Source organism: Hylobates moloch, unplaced genomic scaffold (assembly GCF_009828535.3).
Source record: "Hylobates moloch isolate HMO894 unplaced genomic scaffold, HMol_V3 SCAFFOLD_7, whole genome shotgun sequence".
Lineage (NCBI taxonomy): Eukaryota > Metazoa > Chordata > Mammalia > Primates > Hylobatidae > Hylobates > Hylobates moloch.
In genome coordinates, this window is record NW_026652282.1 from 9,521,309 (window position 1) to 9,539,731 (window position 18,423).

General features: G+C 42.9%; 1 protein-coding gene and 1 pseudogene across 2 annotated transcripts in view; both read left to right on the forward strand.

Annotated features, from left to right (window-relative positions):
- Positions 1-14,178, forward strand: part of PRPS2 (phosphoribosyl pyrophosphate synthetase 2) — a 32,310-nt gene extending 18,132 nt beyond the window's left edge. For both annotated transcript variants that reach the window (XM_032756576.2, XM_032756577.2), the window contains exons 3-7: positions 340-438; positions 1,129-1,253; positions 10,740-10,913; positions 11,876-12,035; positions 12,670-14,178. In XM_032756576.2, the coding sequence (XP_032612467.1) occupies positions 340-438; positions 1,129-1,253; positions 10,740-10,913; positions 11,876-12,035; positions 12,670-12,762 (651 nt within the window). In that variant the 3' untranslated portion in view covers positions 12,763-14,178. The remainder of the gene's footprint in view (positions 1-339; positions 439-1,128; positions 1,254-10,739; positions 10,914-11,875; positions 12,036-12,669) is intronic.
- A 1,616-nt stretch (positions 14,179-15,794) lies between these two features.
- On the forward strand, positions 15,795-16,884 carry LOC116812261 (proteasome subunit alpha type-6-like; annotated as a pseudogene).
- The last annotated feature ends 1,539 nt before the right edge of the window (positions 16,885-18,423 follow it).

Genomic DNA, 18,423 nt, shown 5'->3' on the forward strand with positions numbered 1-18,423 from the left:
TCATCTCTCTCTCTCTCCGTACCTTTTATTTCTACACACTTACCATGATTTCAGTTATACAAATTGTGACATTACATGTACATATGTTTAACTGCTTCTTTCATGTTTGTTCTCTATACCCAACGTCAAGCACTTAGTTTTGCAGTAGTATACGTAAATAGTAAATATTTGCTGAATAAGATGGAATGAATATATCTTTTGCTGTTACAACATGTATAATTTTCTTTTCGATGCTTCGTTGATTGCATCTATGATTTATCCTTCTCATGTACGTCCTAGTGGGAGGAATGTAACAGTATCCATCTTTTCCTGTTATAAAATTAACATTCTTACTTTTAGAGTCGTGCCCCAATTTCTGCAAAACTTGTGGCCAATATGCTGTCGGTGGCTGGGGCGGATCACATCATCACCATGGACCTGCATGCTTCTCAGATACAGGTATCCATGTTTTCCTTCTCAAATGGTTAAATCAAGTCTGTTAAATAATCTTAGAAGAGGTAACATTACTTGTGTTTGAGTTTATACATGGCTACTCTCTTGGATTTTTGTCTTTACTAAACTTGAAAATATAATTTGATATTAGTACTTCCAGTCTCTATCACCACCTTGCCCCACAGTCAATTTTGGAGGAGTGGGGATGGCTTTTTCGTAGTAAGCTCTGTATAGTTCCATCTCAGCTTATGGAAAATAATTAGAATGGCAGAGTCATAATGTATACTTTTTGACTTCTTCATAACTTATTTTCTTTGTCTCTAAAACAGGCCAAATTGTACTATGCCACTTTGTGTTATATAATGAACGTGAAGTATTTGATTTATAATAACTACTAAAGAGACAACAAACCCTTTCCCTCACCGTCCTGCATAGCCATTCTCTTCCTCAGAATATAGGCCATCATAAGACAATAGAATATGTCCCAAAAGACAGATTGGACTGAAATATGCCCCTATAACATATCTGTCTTTTGATTTAATTCTGTTTAAAATTAACAAAAGGGAGTCTGTTATAAAAGCTTCTTTTGAACAAAAAATGCAAATGTTATTTAATGAAAGCAATTATCATTTTAAAAAAAAAGAAAAAACAAAACAAAACAAAACCCTGCAACATGACACTCACTTCTCCCTTTAGGGATTCTTTGATATTCCTGTGGATAATTTGTATGCGGAGCCCGCAGTCCTGCAGTGGATTCGGGAAAACATTGCCGAGTGGAAGAACTGTATCATTGTTTCACCTGACGCAGGGGGAGCCAAAAGGTATCATGCAGGCTACACCTTGCAGGTTTCTCCATCTGCTGACTGGTTTTTCCTTTTCCGATGTATTAGATAAGGAAGCATGCTATAAATTACTTAAAGCTTTATTTTGCTAATGAGCAAGTAAGTAGAAAGACCCGCAGGCTTCACTTCCAGAGCAGAAACCCATCATCTTTGTTAATATTTCATCATTCAGGAAAGAAGAAAATACAAACAGAGACACACATACACAATAGGTATATATTGGTTTGTTTTCAGCAAAGGGTAGATGTGTTTGAGGTTTTTTTTAAGTTATTGTTTTCTGATTATAAAAGTAATGAGCCTAATTGGAAAATAAGTCTTTTAATTAACAGCACTTGGAAATGGTAGCCAAAACAGAACAAATTTTTTTAAAAGAAATCTCTGTACATAGAATACCAAGAAGGAAATATCTGAGACCAAGAAATAAAGCAGAGGCGGAAAGCCATGTCCAGGTGGCTTGGGGGATGGGCATCAGATCCAGGAAGAGCCTGGTGGCTTGGGTTTTAATACTCACATGGAAACCCCCATAAAGAAGGGAGCTAAAGCCAGGCACGGTGATGTATGCCTGTAATCCTAGCACCTTGGGAGGCCGAGGCGGGAGAATCACTTGAGCCCAGGCGCTCCAGGCTGCAGTGAGCTATGATCACACCACTGCACTCCAGCCTGGGTAACAGAGTGAGACCCTGACTCTAAAAAAAAAAAAAAAGAAGAAGAAGAGAAGAGAGCTGAAAGCCAGACTTCTAGCCAAAAGCCAGGGGGAAAGCCCATCTTTACCTCGGCCTTTGGATTAGAGGAGGAAATAGTCACCTATGAGAAGTCAAACCACGAGCCTGTGCCACATTCAGATGTGGAGTGGAATACACACGAAAATGTGCTCCAGGCTGCAGAGCCCCTGCAGAGGGAGAATTTCACAATCCTAGCTGCTCGGTGAGTGCTCCCTGCTCAACCTGACCCGGTGCCTCATCCAAAGTTAGAAAACCAAGAGAACACAGTCCACGCAGACCCAGCACGTGCAGACAACAGGGCAGCAGGCAGCCAATACTTGGGGATAAGATAACAATTACTGGACTATCAAATAAGTAAGTTTAAAAGGAAACCGAGGTGAAGGAGAGTTAACAACAACCTGGTAGTAACAGTACGGCAGTGATGACACACCCAGTGGTGTGAGAACGTGGTACTAAATAGCACATCTCAAGGGCTTGGCAGAGATACTCAAGGCGTTAACAAGCAATCAGGGTACAGGGTGTTCAGAATCAAGGATGAGCACAATAAGAGAATGCTGCAAGCTGAGGCTTGGTGACCCAGTGACCTTGTAGAGCTTTGCAGATGCTATCTGGGAAGAAAAAAGGCTGGGAAGGGAGTTTTATTGTGTAGGTAGAGACCTCCACAAGGGAGAAGTAGGAGAGACTTCTACCCCCCAGTCCAGTGAGGAAGCAAGGAAGTTCTAAATGTGCACAAATAGAGATGTGATGAGAGTGACAAGTGATCAGCCTTTGGAATGTCTGACATCAAAAGCCTGTCCCTCATTTGGCACCCTCATCTGCCTGCAGCCCAGCTGAGGACCTAGGATCAAACACAAAAGCTTAGAAGTAGCCCAGAAAGTTGTCTTAACACTCTTGCAGGGAAACACAGGCCCTGATTCTTAGAAGAGCCTTGTTGTTTCTGCTCAAAGCTGCCTTCCAACGGCTGCTTGGGTTCCCAGCACAGAAGAGAAGGAACGGACCCTGCAGCTGGAGATCGGCCTCTGCCAGCAGCAGGAAGTGGCTGTGGCCAGGGAGGAGACACAAATATATAAAAGACGGGCGCAGAAAGTTAACTTGCAAAGACCCTAGATGGGCAGTCGTGGGGTGGAGAGCAGTGCTGTGTCACATAGCCTATTACTGTACGGTGTGTAATGTTCACAAAAATGCCCTTGGCCAAGAATCAAGGTTGAATTACGTTGAGAGTCCTCTGCAATAGATTGTGAGCAACATTTTGGAGTCATATCTACTAGAAATGCTTGCAGTTGACTTGGAAACTTCTGCAAGTCACATGGAATCTGCATTCAAATGAGGCAAATGCAGTGGCCCAATGGAGGGTCAGAGGCAAAGAATCCAGCCAAAGGGGTACAGGAGCAAGCTTTAGATGTAACTGGGTTATAATAACAGCTTTGTTACAGTGTAATTCAAATACGTACAATTGGCCGGGTGCAGTGACTCACACCTGTAACCCCAGCACTTTGGGAGGCCAAGGCAGGTGGATCACTTGAGGTCAGGAGTTCGAGACCAGCCTGGCCAACAGGGTGAAACCCCGTCTCTGCTGAAAATACAAAAATTAGCTGGGCTTGGTGGTGCACGCCTGTAATTCCAGCTATTCAGGAGGCTGAGGCAGGAGAATCACTTGAACCTGGGAGGTGGAGGTTGCAGTGAGCTGAGATCACACCACTGCACTCCAGCATGGGTGACAGGGCGAGAGTCCATCTCAAAAAAGAAAAAGAAAAAACGAAAAACTCCAAATACGTACAATTTACCCATTTAAAGTGTACAATTCAGCAGTGTTTTGCATATTCAGAGATTTGTGCAACCATCACTATCTAATTCCAGAGCATTTTTATCACCCCAAAAAGAAACCCTGTACCCATTAGCAGTCACTCCCCGTTTACTTCCCCCCCCACCTTATCCCTGGCAGCCAGGAATCTACTTTCTATCTTTATGGGGTTATCTTTTGGAGACTTTGTATATCAATTGGTAGTATAGAACGTGGCCTTCGTGTCTGGCAGATACCTTTGTAAACCAGAAAATGTTATTTTGGCAGCTACTCAGCCCAAAGAATAGTAGATTCCACAAATTTGTATGACCATCTTTCTTTCCTCCCCCAACCCTGTTTTTATATACATAGTCTAAGAATATCATACATGCTCTTAGCAGAAATTCAGACAGTACAAAAGTGTCCCGTCCCCGTTCTTTAAATGCCACTGTTATTTCCAGTGTCAGAATTGTGTTATTTAAACGTATATCTGCCTATTTATTTCATGCAAATGGCAATGTGATGTACACAGTTCTTCATTGTGCTTTTCTGAAAAACTCACTTGCTGTATCTTAACAATGATTCCATAGCTGTGTTGTGCAGCTGTGCAATATTCCCTTGTGTGCATGTACCACAGCTCCTATGACCAGTCAGGCCCCCTCTTACCCATTTGTAGGTGCCGTTGTTTGCACTCTTAAATGCAGTTCTGAAGCAATATCGTTGCTTTGACATTTTGTACACCTGTGCTAGTAGGAAACATTCCTAGAAGTGGAATTGCCGAGTCAAAAGGCATGAGCCATTTTAGGTTTGATGGGCAGTGCCAAAATATGGTCTTTTCCAAAAAATATACCAGTTGACATTCTATCGGGTATGGATGCTAGTGACTTTCTACACAGCCTTGCTCACACAGTGGGTTATCAGGCAGTTTACTTCCAGATCAGGTAGGTGATCTATGGCATCCTCTTCCTGTGAGCTCAGGTTGCTGTGGGTGAGGGTAGTGCCCTTACCAGGGTATGCTGATTTGCCCTGAGAGGGGTCTCTATTCAGATCTTTTGCCTATTGTTCTCTTGGCTGGGACCTTTCTTGTGGATTGTCTACAGTTTTGCATGGACAAGAGATCACAGCTGTTTCTCATGTGTGTTGCAAATATTTCTCCAAGTTTTTTCATTTCTTCTCCTTTTTTGTATTTTTATTCTCTGCAGGACTTTAAAAACCTTCTTACGTAGTCATGTTTATTTTTTCTTCACATTATGGCTTCTGAGTTTATGTAGGAGTCATCCTTCTCTTAAAATTAGTCTTCTCCCATGATTTTGTATATTTTTTTCTTTTTTAATGTCCCGTTTACTTCCATCTGAAATTTATTTTGGAATAAAGAATGAAATAAGAATCCAGCCCCCACCCCCACCCCGACTCTACTGTCTAGTTTTTCCAAAACTATTTATTAAATAATCCACCTCTATTGATTTGAAATGGCATCTTTCATCATATACAGAGTTCCGCATTTCAAACAGATAGCTATTTGCCAACTCCTACTTTTTAAAAAAAATGCAGAATAAAGTAAACAGAGTAAATGGCTGGGGTTGAGATGCTGTTTTGTTTTGTTCAGACCTCCTTTCAAGCAGTCTGCACTCAACCACCCCTGCTCCCTCTGCCAGGAAAATCAAGCTTTTTAGGGAAGTACATTTCAGAATTTTTGTCACCTCCTTTCTGTTTTCCAAGTGTTTCTGCTACACATCATTGTCATCCTCATATTCTAGCCCCCAACTGACAGTCTCCTCAGAACAGCCTTGCAGGTAATACATGACATATGCAGTTGACATTATCTGTGACTTCTTTGCTTGATGCAAAAGGTCATAGTTAGCAAAATAAAATACTGTAAATTTCTGTCTGACCAATTGGAGCTTGTTGCTTTAGAAAAAGCTTTGAAGCTTGACTCGTTCCAGGTAAAACTGAATGTTGCCACAGGAGGTCACTCTTGGGTAGGCTTTGTAGCTTGGTTGGGTTGACCACGGAAAAAAAATTAAACCCAAGAAACCTACCTACCACTGCTGAGACGGCAAGTGTCAACCTAAAAGTGGTATGGGAAGAGGGTAAAACTAGGTAACTCAGGTTTAACTTTTTTTTCTGATTATATAATCTTTGGAGAAGCTCTATAGGAAATTTGGAAAGTGGAAAGAAGAAAATCTTAACTACTTTATATCTCGACCAGTGATACCACTATGAATAATTTGGTGTACTATGTATCTGTCTCTCCTGGGGGAGCCGATATGGCACATGCACCCACAGAGAAAAGATTGTAAATACGTGCCCAGAAGAAATCCAAAACTGTATGTATATAATTTTCGTTCTGCCTTTTTCTGCCTAAGATTTCAGTGTGGTACATTGTGTCAACGTCATTTGGTAGGAGTAGGTATTAGGTCTCCATGATATACAAGGAAAAGAAGAGTTACCTATAGCTTTTTCAGGAAATCCTAGTGTTCTAACAACCCAGGAAGCTGTTTGCAGGAGTATTTTATCTTCTTCTTCTGACATTACCATTGGATACCTTTAAGTGGCTAGGGCTCCCCGCTCAAGTGAGATGTCTGTGTCCCCCACTGCCAAGAATCACAGAGCTCGCCTTCTTTCCCAGTCCGACTTCCATGCCTACCATGCTGTCTGCTTGTGAGCAGGCTCGTGAGAACAGGCGCCACCCGGCAGAGAGATGAAAACAGGTTCTGCTTCAACTTCTCCGGTATAGAACTTCCACCACAAAGGGCAGTGCTTCCCAGTGCTGGGCTGTGGACTGCTATCCTGTCATGCCCAAATCTGCCTAGTCTTTACCAAATAAGCAGACGGTAATGTATGTGGACATGTTGTGCAAGGTGTTCATGTGTCTTGGGAAAACCTGTCTCATGTTCCCAGAAAGTAGCTTTCCTTACCTGGAGTTCAAGTGGCTTTTATGACATTGGCACGTAGATAGTAGAACTGTACGTGTTTTGTTTGTTTGTTTTTTGAGACAGAGTCTTGCTCAGTCGCCCAGGCTGGAGTGCAATGGCGCAATCTTGGCTCACTGCAACCTCCACCTCCCGGGATCAAGCAATTCTCCTGCCTCAGCCTCCCGAGTAGCTGGGGTTACAGGTACCCACCATCATGCCCGGCTACTTTTTGTATTTTTGTAGAGATGGAGTTTCACCATGTTGGCCAGGCTCATCTTGAACTCCTAACCTCGGGTGATCCACCCACCTCAGCCTCCCAAAGTGCTGGGATTACAGCTGTGAGCCACCGTGCCTGGCTGAACTGTATGTGTTTTAAGGTGATTATGGAGCAAGATTTTTGTTGGCCTTTAATTTTTTTTATTAAATCTTTAAGTAAGGAAACTGTTGACAGCTAGACAAGTTTACAAAGGGTATCTGCTAGGGCTACTGTGGTTTTGGTTGCATCCTGAAGAATGAGTGTTTTAAAGGTAGGATGAGTGTTCTAAGGGTAGGATGAGTGTTCTAAGGGTAGGATGAGTATTTTAAGGGTAGGATGAGTATTTTAAGGGTAGGATGAGTATTTTAAGGGTAGGATGAGTGTTTTAAGGGTAGGATGAGTGTTTTAAGGGTAGGATGAGTGTTTTAAGGGTAGGAGAAGCATGGACCTCAACATAGTAATGATTCCCTTTGCTTCAAGGACGTTGATGTCTTATTCTGTTATCTCACAGTCTCTGTGTTTAACTGGAAAGTTTGGTCCCTCTTCTTTTATGAAAATTGACATATTTGGATTTATGACCACCGCCTTACTATGTGTTTTTTTTTTTGTTTTTGAGACAGAGTCTTGCTCTGTCACCCAGGCTGGAGTGTAGTGGCGCGATCACAGCTCACTGCAGCCCCCGATCTCCCAGGCTCAAGTAATCCTGCCACCTTAGCCTCCCAAGTAGCTGGAACTAAAGGCGCATGCCACCATGCCTGGCTAATTTTTGTATTTTTTGTAGAGACGGGGTTTTACTATGTTGCCCAGGCTGGTCTCCAACTCCTGGGCTCAAGCGATCTGCTTGCCTCGGCCTCCCAAAGTGCTGGGAGTATAGGTGTGAGCCACCATGCTTAGCTACTGTATGCTTTAGTTTTTCCTTCTCCACAAAGTAGACATTATTATTATTTTGGTTTTGTACAATCAACATTTGTTTAGATTTGTCCACATATTGATCAATATCTTTGCTTCCCTTTCTCTGTCCCTGCCCCCCACCACATCTCGATGTATCTGTGGTGATTTTCCTTTTGCTTAAGTTGCATTCTTTAAGTGGTTATATGTTAGAAATAAATTCTCAGGTTGTATAGTTTGGCTGAAACTATCTTTATTTTGCTCTCCTTCTGGAAAGGCAGTTTTGCTGAGTACAGAGTCCTAGCCTGATAGTTATTTTCTCATATCACATTGAAGATATGACTCCATAACTTCTGGCTTCCACTGGGGAAGTTGAGGACTTGGCCATCCTTACTAGGTGACTCGTCTTTATTCTTTGTCTCTTTTAAGCTTTCTTGGTCTTCTGTAGTTTTAAGATTGTTTGGGAATTCATTTGTTGGGTTTATTGGATCCGAGGATCCTCAGATCCAATAAACCCAACAAATCATCAGGGAACAGTTATCAGAAGACATCATTGGTCCTGTGTTTCCTACAGAAATAAAAAACGATAAATATTGCACTGAATGTTTGTGGTTTGGAGTCCCTGAATAATAAAGAAGGAACATATTTGCAAAAAGTTGCACAGGGTTTTTTTATGCAGAATTTTGTCAGAAGACAATGGTGCTGCATGTTTTTCTTTGAGTGCAAATGGACATTGCTAAGATTTTTTTAAGATGGCATGTGCTTTGAAAAGAGGATATTACATTTTTAAGAGTTTAAAAATCTTACGAGTGAGAAATATTAAAAAATCTTATTTTCACCTCTTTACAAGAAATAAAAGATGTTTCTCATAAAAAAAAAAAAGGAAATATTAGCCGAATAGGTTATACAGAGTTACCATATGACCCAGCAATTCCACTCTGAGGTATATTCCCCAAAGACTTGAAGACAGGGACTCAAATAGATACTTATACACCAGTATTCATAGCGGCAGTATTCAGTATAGCCAAAAGATGGAACCAACCTGAGTGGCCATGAACAGATGAATGGATGAACGCAATGCGCTGTTCCATTCCACCCAATGGAATGTTATTCAGGCTTAAAGAGAGATGAAGTAATGATCTATGCAGCAGTGTGGATGAACTATGAACAGTTTATGCTAATTGAAAGAGGCCAGACACAAAAGTGCATGTATTTTATGATTCCATTTATACAAAAAGTTCAGAATAGGTAAATCCATAGAGACAGAAAATAGATTCATGCTTGGCAGGGCCTGGGGGGAGGGGGGAATAGGGAGTGCCTGCTTAAGGGGTGTAGGGTTTCCTTTTGATATCATGAAATGTTCTGGAACTAGATAGAGATAATAGTTGTGCAATATTGTGAATGTACTTGGTGCCATTGAATTAATACACTTTAAAATGGTTCCAAGGATAAATTCTGTGTTATGTACATTTTACCACAATTGAAAAGAAATACTGGCTGGGCACAGTGGCTCATGCCTGTAATCCCAGCACTTTGGGAAGCTGAGGCGGGCGGATCACCTGAGGTCAGGAGTTCGAGACCAGCCTGGCCAACATGGAGAAACCCTGTCTCTACTAAAAATACAAAATTAGCCGGACGTGGTGGTGCCTGCCTGTCATCCCAGCTACTCAGGAGGCCGAGGCAAGAGAACTGCTTGAACCCAGGAGGCAGAGGTTGCAGTGAGCCGAGATTGTGCCATTGCACTCCAGCCTGGTCAACAAGAGTGAAACTCCGTCTCAAAAAAGAAAAAAGAAAAGAAACACTGGTTGTGTTGTGAAAATCCTCAGAAATAGGGAGGGGAGCCTGGAGCACCTAACTGCCCTTCCCACTGCCCTCTCAGCCCCAGAGAGTGCCCCCTCTGTCCTTCATCAGAGCACGCGAGGAACCCCATTCCTGGTCGTCATCTGAGGATGACACAGTGAGTAGGACTAGGACTTTAAAACTAGTGTGTGGAGGTTATATCCTCCATGTACTGCATCTTAAGTTGGCCTATGTGTGTATTGGTCCCCAAAGTATTTTTTCAGCTAAGTTGCATAATGACTGTTATTTTAAAAACTGGAATAGGAAAATCTTAATGTTACTTTATGCCTGTGGCATTGTCTTGAAATAAGTTTCACCATTTAAATCCACTCTTCACAGGAAAATCTGAAATGCCTCAGGCTCACCAGCAAGCGAGGCCTGCCCACTTTCTCTTCCTGTTGGCAGCTCAGCTCCTCCTGAGCCAGTGATTTTTTTCTTAAAGAGATGGGGTCTTGCTATGTTGTCCAGGCTGGATTCGAACTCAGGCTCAAGCCATCCTTCTACCTGAGACTCCTGAGTAGCTGGCCGTACAGGCACGATGCCATGCCTGGCACCACTGATGTCTGAGCATTTGCCTTAGATGAGCAGAGGAGCTGGGCTCACAGTTTAGAGTCTCCTTAGACCTTGAATGCAATGAAGCCCATCCTGACTAGCCTACATATTAGATGGCTGTATTAACCAGGACTTTTGTCCCCACTGTCTGTGCCACAAACTGGGCAAATAGTAGTTCCTAAATAACTTGCTTTAAGTTGTACCTGTCATGGTTTTAAAATGCTACCCACAAATGCTAACAAATTGAATATCAAATTCTTATCCAGTAGTTTTATCCAGTGGCCGGGGTGCCCTGACAGTCATTCCTAGCCGCCCCAGTTGCAAGGTCTGCCATTAGCACATTTCTCCCTGTGGACTGCTAAGTGCCTGCCCCAGATCATGCCTGGGCTGATGAAGAGAGACTTGATTCTTACATCATCTCGAGTGTGGTTGCCTGCTACATTCCTAAAATACAGCTTTAAAGAAGAGATCTCTAGTTGACTGTATGAACATGTTCATTTGTGCCTTTGCCAGGGTCACATCGATTGCAGACAGGTTGAATGTGGAATTTGCTTTGATCCACAAAGAGAGGAAGAAGGCGAATGAAGTGGACCGGATGGTCCTGGTGGGCGACGTGAAGGACCGCGTGGCCATCCTCGTGGATGACATGGCTGACACATGCGGCACCATCTGCCATGCTGCGGACAAGTACGCAGGGCGGTGGGGAAAGCGTTAGGACTTCTCACTAGGAAAGGGAAGCACATCAGCTTTTAGAAATTGGGCTCCTTTTTCCTGATTATTGCTGGTCTTGGCAGTGGAGTTTTAGACCAAAGGAGATTCTAGGCTCTTTTATCTTTATACGTCTTTCTCTGGTAGAAAAGAAAGCATGGGCCTTTTCATTTTCCAGGGTGAACTTGTAGTGTACTTGAAAAAGGGTCAGAGAAGGTGCTTCCCTTTGCACTGAGCACGAAAGGAAAGACGGTTTTTCGGGCTTCTTCAGGCCCTAGCTTCCTTCCATTTGGCTTTCGTGCCAGCCTTCTCGGCCACATGGGTGTCTGGAGGATTTGTAGAGCTGCTGTCCAGTATGGAAGCCCCCACCCAGCCACACATGGCCGGGGAGCTCTTGGAATATGGCCAGTCTGACTTAAGATGTGCTGAGAGTGTAAAAAGGCCACTAGGTTTGGAGACTTAATATGAAACAATGAATATATATCTTATTTGCATATATGTTTTTATGTTGATTACACATCAAAACAATGATGTTTGGCTATATCGGTTTAAACTGGTGGTTCTCAACCAGGAGTGATTTTGCTCCCTGGGAGACATGTGGCAATGTTTAGAGACTTTTTTTGTTGTCACGGCTGAGGGGTGGGTTGTTGTTAGTGGGTAGAGGCCAGGGATGCTGTTGAATTTTCCCATAATGCATAGGACAGCCCCCATGACAAAGAATTATCCTGGCTCAAGTGCCAAGGTTGATAGTCCCCGATTTAATGGAATACAAAGTGTTTTGCTCATGCTTGAGTGATCCTATCTTAGGTTAATAAATGTGAGTGAAATTTGTTGCGTTTTTCTTTTATGGAGCACACTTTTTGCTTTTACCATTCATACTGGGGGAGAGTATTCCAAGAATATTTGCATACCCTGAATTTTTATCTTCTGCTGTTCTACAGGCTGCTGTCAGCTGGAGCCACCAAAGTGTATGCTATCCTTACCCATGGGATCTTCTCTGGACCAGCTATTTCCAGAATAAATAATGCCGCCTTTGAGGCTGTTGTCGTCACAAACACAATTCCGCAAGAGGACAAAATGAAACACTGCACCAAGATTCAGGTACTGTCTACACCACAGGCAGCCAAGCAGCCAGGCACCTACTTTAGATCCTTAAAAATAGCATCATGTCGGCCGGGCGCGGTGGCTCACGCTTGTAATCCCAGCACTTTGGGAGGCCGAGGCGGGCGGATCACGAGGTCAGGAGATCGAGACCGCGGTGAAACCCTGTCTCTACTAAAAATACAAAAAATTAGCCGGGCGTGGTGGCGGGCGCCTGTAGTCCCAGCTACTCGGAGAGGCTGAGGCAGGAGAATGGCGTGAACCCGGGAGGCGGAGCTTGCAGTGAGCCGAGATTGCCCCACTGCACTCCAGCCTGGGCGACAGTTAATTTAAAACAACAAACGCCCCTGGAAAAGGATGTCTCTGGTTAACAGTATCCCTGAAAAGCCTTCTGTCTCTACATTGAAAATCTCCCTTCCAGGATCCCATATGGGTCTGGTTCAAGGGGTTGTAATTTGAAGACATACCCCAAAGCTGTCTGTCTGTCTTCTCAAAAGTGTGGGAGGTTTTGATAGCAACACATCATGTATGCTGCAGAAATTGTTTCTCAGCTTTCCAGCTTTTCAATTTTTAAAGAACTCTAACTAAGATGTCCTGCTTCCCTTCTCCCTTTGTTTTTCTCATTGGCATTTAGGTCATTGACATTTCCATGATCTTGGCCGAAGCAATCCGAAGGACACACAATGGGGAATCCGTGTCCTACCTGTTCAGCCATGTCCCGCTATAAATCCAGAATGGGAAGTGTCCAGCAAGCCTACTCTGACTTCTGACCTGTTTTTGTTTTCTGGATTTTTAGCTGTAGGTACTCAGCAATGATAGGTTAATCACTGGCAAAAGCATCAGATCTTTGTATATGCTAAGATTTATTGTTTCCCCTTCTAAAGCTCAAGATCATTTCTTTCCAGTTTTTGGGGAAATGGTGGTGGTTATTTGGTCTTTAAGTGAACTGTCTTAAATGAGAAACGTTTTTGTCATTTTGACTTTTAACAGGTACAGGTGATCTCTTTGTTCTTTCAGTACTTTGAGGCGACAACTTTCAAGTATATAATTTCATTGTGGAAGTCATAGTTTATATATTTCGAGGTTGCCAAAGGTGACTTCAGATTAAAGCCTTCTGTGTAAATATATACTGATGATAATGCCTATGGACATTTGGGTAAAACCCTGTATAGAATTAATTATCCTTTTACTTTGGAGTGAACCTTGGAAAATTTATAATTATAATACCATGGATTTTGAATTTTTCTTTTTTTTTTTTGATAACTCAGTTTCAGATAAACCATCTTGGTTATTGTGCTTAATTTGGACCAAATTTTATTTAGCTTAATATGGACACTGACACATTTTGGGGGGTATACATTAGACATATCAGAGCAGTGTAGTTCTGGATCATTTTTTAAATTACCTCTTCTAAAACATAACTGTCACTTACCTGAAATGCTGCATCCTAAAATTCCAAAATTACATTGAGCAATCACCAAGGCCTAAAGCCAACTGACTTAAAGGTAATCATTTCAGCTAAGATTAAATTTAAAGTCTAAGACTATATAGAGCTAGTTTTAAAATAATGATCTGCGATTTTTAAAAAGGATATAGGAACCTGCATTGTCATTCTCTGAATTAAGAACTGATGGTTTCTATCATTATTTAGCCCCGCCTTTGTATTTTAAAATCCTTCAGAATACATTTATGAACCAACGCGACTGGACTTAGCCACACACAGTGGAAATTCAGACCTTAACTATTTGGTGTTTCCAGTTCACAAAGGTGATGAAGACTGTCTTGGGAGCAGCTTAATCCCAGAATTTGTACATTTCTTGCTGCTCCTGACGTGGAAACTTAAGTGAGACCACCAAATACATTGGTCCTGTCCAATTCTACTGAATGGGAGTGGACTTGGCATTTATCTGGCCAGAAACAGGAGCCAGAGAAATATGAATATACCAAAGTTGTTTAGCCTCCAACTTAAATTACATTAGTCAACTTATAGATATTCATATGATCACTTCTCTTTTTAGATACTACATCAACTAGATTCAGGAGTATATCATTTGCAGTGCTTGTATTGGTTTAAAATATAAGATTTTAAGATCCTCTAACATTGTACTAAAACATTTCAATAAAATCATTCTGACTGCTTTCATAGTTTGTATAATCATTGTGGAGTAATATGTTTTGACGGAGTGATGTGTTGCAGTACCTGAAAATGTTTGCTACTTTACGATTATAGGCCAGCATACAAAATTACAGAAAAGCCAGAAGTTAATTGATGTCAGCTGTTTTCCATTTTGAAGGTGTTTCTTCCTGAAGAACTTACCAGCAATCTCCTTTCCTCAGAGCATAACAGCTGTGCCGCATAAGGTGTCCAAGTTGTTAATTCCACGTTTCCTATAAAATTAAAGACGGTACAGTGTGTTCACGCATCAGAGTAGTGATGTTCAATATCCATCTAGTGGAGCAAACCAAACTTAAATGTAGGCTGCATAAAACTTGTTCATATTCATTGATTTCAGAAGCACCGAGAAGGATTCCTGTCCCCACAGAACAGCCTGTTCAGTGATACTTCAAACTACTCTCGTGAGCGCAAAGTCAAGTCATAATTACGTTCCCCTGGTGAAGCTCAGCTGTAAAGTATGTGTAACACTAAGAATGGCAACGTGTTGTCTTGAAGTCACAGTGAAATATGAAGAATTACAGCCAGGTCCATCTGAGAAAAAAGGTGATCACAGTGTGAGAGAACATGATAGAATGTACTAGAAAGGAGGGAAGTGAAGGAGAAGTGAAAGCCAAAGACACTTCATCAGCTTTACAATTGCACTTAATAATGCTGCCACACCTCTTCAGAGACGTTTCATTTCCTGTGGCAAGTCCTATCTATCTAATCCCCTGGCTGAACTACAGGGGACAGGGAAGTGGGGAAGGGAAAGATGGAGTACTAAGGCGTGCAGAGGTTGGAATCACGCTGGGGAGACCAGGAAGGGCTGGGTGATCACCATTAGATGGTTCATGTCAGAATTTTCCAGAACCCTATGGTTGTACCAGTGTGGACTGACACAGGACAGCAGAGGGTGTTCGGTACATGATGTGTTTGAGCAAGGATGTCCCAGGGAAGATGGGAGTTAGGGGCTGAAACATACTCAGCTATCCTGTATCTAAATTGCGTGAAATCAACAGGGCTCCTCTTTCTCATTACCAATATTTATCTTCCTGATTTATCTCCCTGTGCCCCAGGAACACATCCTTCCACCTTTTTTCTGCCCCCGCTTTCCAAGATCACATCCTGGGTGGTTTCCTTTATTGCAGTCTTTGAGCTCTGTTTCCTATTCTGAAAGCAGAATGCCCAGGAACACAGACTTCACCACTTACCGGAGTTTAAAAACCAACAGCAACAACGACCTTGGGCTGGTTGCTTAACCACTATGCCTCAGTTTCCTTACATGTGAGATGGGGATAGTAACTGAGACGTTATCTGTAAAGTGTTTAGAATTGCTCGGTTTGTACATTAACTTCAGTTTTTAGAGTGAGTCTCCTGAAACTCCCCTAGAAAGAATGTAAGGTATGAAGAGGCAAGATTTTCATGCATTTTCTAGGTGTTAATTGTAGAGGGGAACACACTGCCCTCCTGCCATTTTAGCAGGGCTACATTGTCTTGGCATGTGACTGCCTCAGTGAAGGGTAGCATTTAGGTGACAAATAGTTGCATGTTAAAAAAAAAAAAAAAAAAAACTTGATTATGCTTAAAGTAGTGGTTCTACCAGCATGTCCCGTGGTTCCAGCGCTGGTTTTGCCCACCACATTAACATTTTTTTTGCCCGAGGGCCAGCACTACCAAATAGAATATGCATATGCTTTTAAGGCTATTAACCTGGGTGGCCTTACATCAGTATTTGTCAGAGGAAAAGACTGCTGTAATTATCATACAGAAGAAATGCCTGACAAATTATCGGATTCCAGCACAGTGACTCACTTACTCAAAATAACTGAAAACAGTGGCTGTCAAAATAACTGAAAACAGTGGCTGTCACTGTGATGACCGGAATGAGAGCTAACAGCAGATCCCAGGTACAGAGGGCACGCTAGGGGGCAGCTAACTGGAAATACAAGTACGGCTATGAGATTCCTGTGGACATTCTGTGTAGAAGAATTGCTGATACTACTCAGAATGCTACAATGAGGTCTATTGGTTGTTGTATGATTTTCATTGGTATAATGAAGAACAAGGCCCTCAGGTGTGAAAGTGTGATCCTGCAGGTTACTGCTGTGATTTAAAGCCACTGCAGCAGGAGTTAAACAAACTGAGTTATTAACCAGCTTCCTTGAAAAAAAAAGTGGGCCGGGCACGGTGGCTCACGCCTGTAATCCCAGCACTTTGGGAGGCCGAGGCGGGTGGATCACGAGGTCAGGAGATCGAGACCATCCTGGCTAACATGGTGAAACCCAGTCTCTACTAAAAGTACAAAAAATTAGCTGGACGAGGTGGCGGGCGCCTGTAGTCCCAGCTACTCTGGAGGCTGAGGCAGGAGAATGGCGTGAACCCGGGGGGCAGAGCCTGCAGTGAGCCGAGATCGCGCCACTGCACTCCAGCCTGGGCGACAGAGCGAGACTCCGTCTCAAAAAAAAAAAAAAAGCGAAAAAGAAATTTGATTGGACATTTAAACAGACAGTGGAAACTGCAATTACATGCCTGTCTACTGTTCTATCAATTGATTTCAAACCTTCAGAAATAGAAGTTGGAATAGTGACAGTTGAAAATCCTAAAGTCGGGATTCTTACAGAAGCAGGGATTGATGCACTCACATTGTTGTTAGTTTATCAAATCCATGATGCCACTTACCTGTGTGTTTGGTAACAAAAAACCAACATTATGGAGGTCCCTGGATTGCAAAAGGAGCCTCTCCCACTCCTCCTACTACTGAAGTGGTTAGGACTCTATAAATAAAAACAATGCTTTTGGCATCTCAGCATTTTAGGAGGCCAAGGCAGGTGCATCACCTGAGATCAGGAGTTCGAGACCAGCCTGGCCAACATAGTGAAACCCCATCTCTACTAAAAAATACAAAAATTAGCCAGGCATGGTGGCGCATGCCTGTAATCCCGGCCACTTGGAGGCTGAGGCACGAGAATCACTTGAACCCGGGAGACGGAGGTTGCAGTGAGCCATGATCACGCCACTGCACTCCAGCCTGGGCAACAGCAAGACTGTCTCAAACAACAACAACAACAACAACTTTCAGCTGAGTGCCGTGGTGCATTCTTGTAATCCCAGCTACACAGAAGGCTGAGGCAGTAGGATTGCTTGAGCCCAGGAATTTGAGACTGGCCTGGGCAACACAGAGAAACCCCGTCTCTTAAAAACAACAATACTTCCAGTGGGCTGTAGAAACAACAGGTAGGAATGAATGTCATGTGATTATAGAGATGGTAATCAATTGAGGTCATTTACAACAACCTGATTTCATTGTAGCCCTCATTCACCATCCATCCCATCATAAATACAACCAAACTGGTGCCCAATATAAATGGGAAGAACAGTCTTCACTATCCTAACAGCTGAGTTCTGTGGCCAAAAGAAAACTCGGCTGAATGAATTTTACATTTTAAGAGAGTGATAAAAAAAGAGAATAGGAAAGTGAAAACATAATGCAGTGGAAAATGCCCTGAATTGGGAGTGTGGCAATCTAGAATCTGGTTCCTGATATGCTGCTAGCAAGCTGGGTGACCTTGGGAAAAATGTGTACACCACTCTGAGTATGAGCATCTTTCTGCAAAAATTAAAGGAAGATGATTGCAGAAGTCCCCAGCAGTTTTAATAGGCAATGTCATTTATTCTAGATGTAGTTGGAATAGTTCTAACTGAAGGCACAGATGGTTGCTCTCGATAGGGTGACCAACTTGTTTTGGTTTGCCTGGGACTTTTCTCGATTTAGCCCTGAAAGATGTATATCTTAGGAAACGCCTCGGTCTTCCCGAAGTCCTTGATGGAGGCATTTCAGAATGGGGGCAGGGGAGGGGGAAGGTGAGACAGATGTGAAGAACTGGAGGAGGGTCTTGGGGGTGGAGAAACGGGAGGGAGGTTGGACAAACTAGCTCAAGCACCAGCCTTTCCTGGGGCCAGACACTCCCCAGGGACAGATTCCCTGCTTTCACCTCCCAGCATGTTTCAAGGTTGTTCAGCCTTAGCACTCTTGCCATTTGGGGCTGGCTCATTCTGTCCTGGGGGAGCTGTCCTGTGCATTGTGAGATGGTGAGCAGCATCCCTAGCCTCCACCCACTAAATGCCGATAGCGACCCCCATCCCACATTTGTGACAACCGAAAGATGTCTCCAGACCTTGCCAATGTTCCTTGGGGGCAAAATCACCCCTGCTTGACAACCTGATTTATTTTAA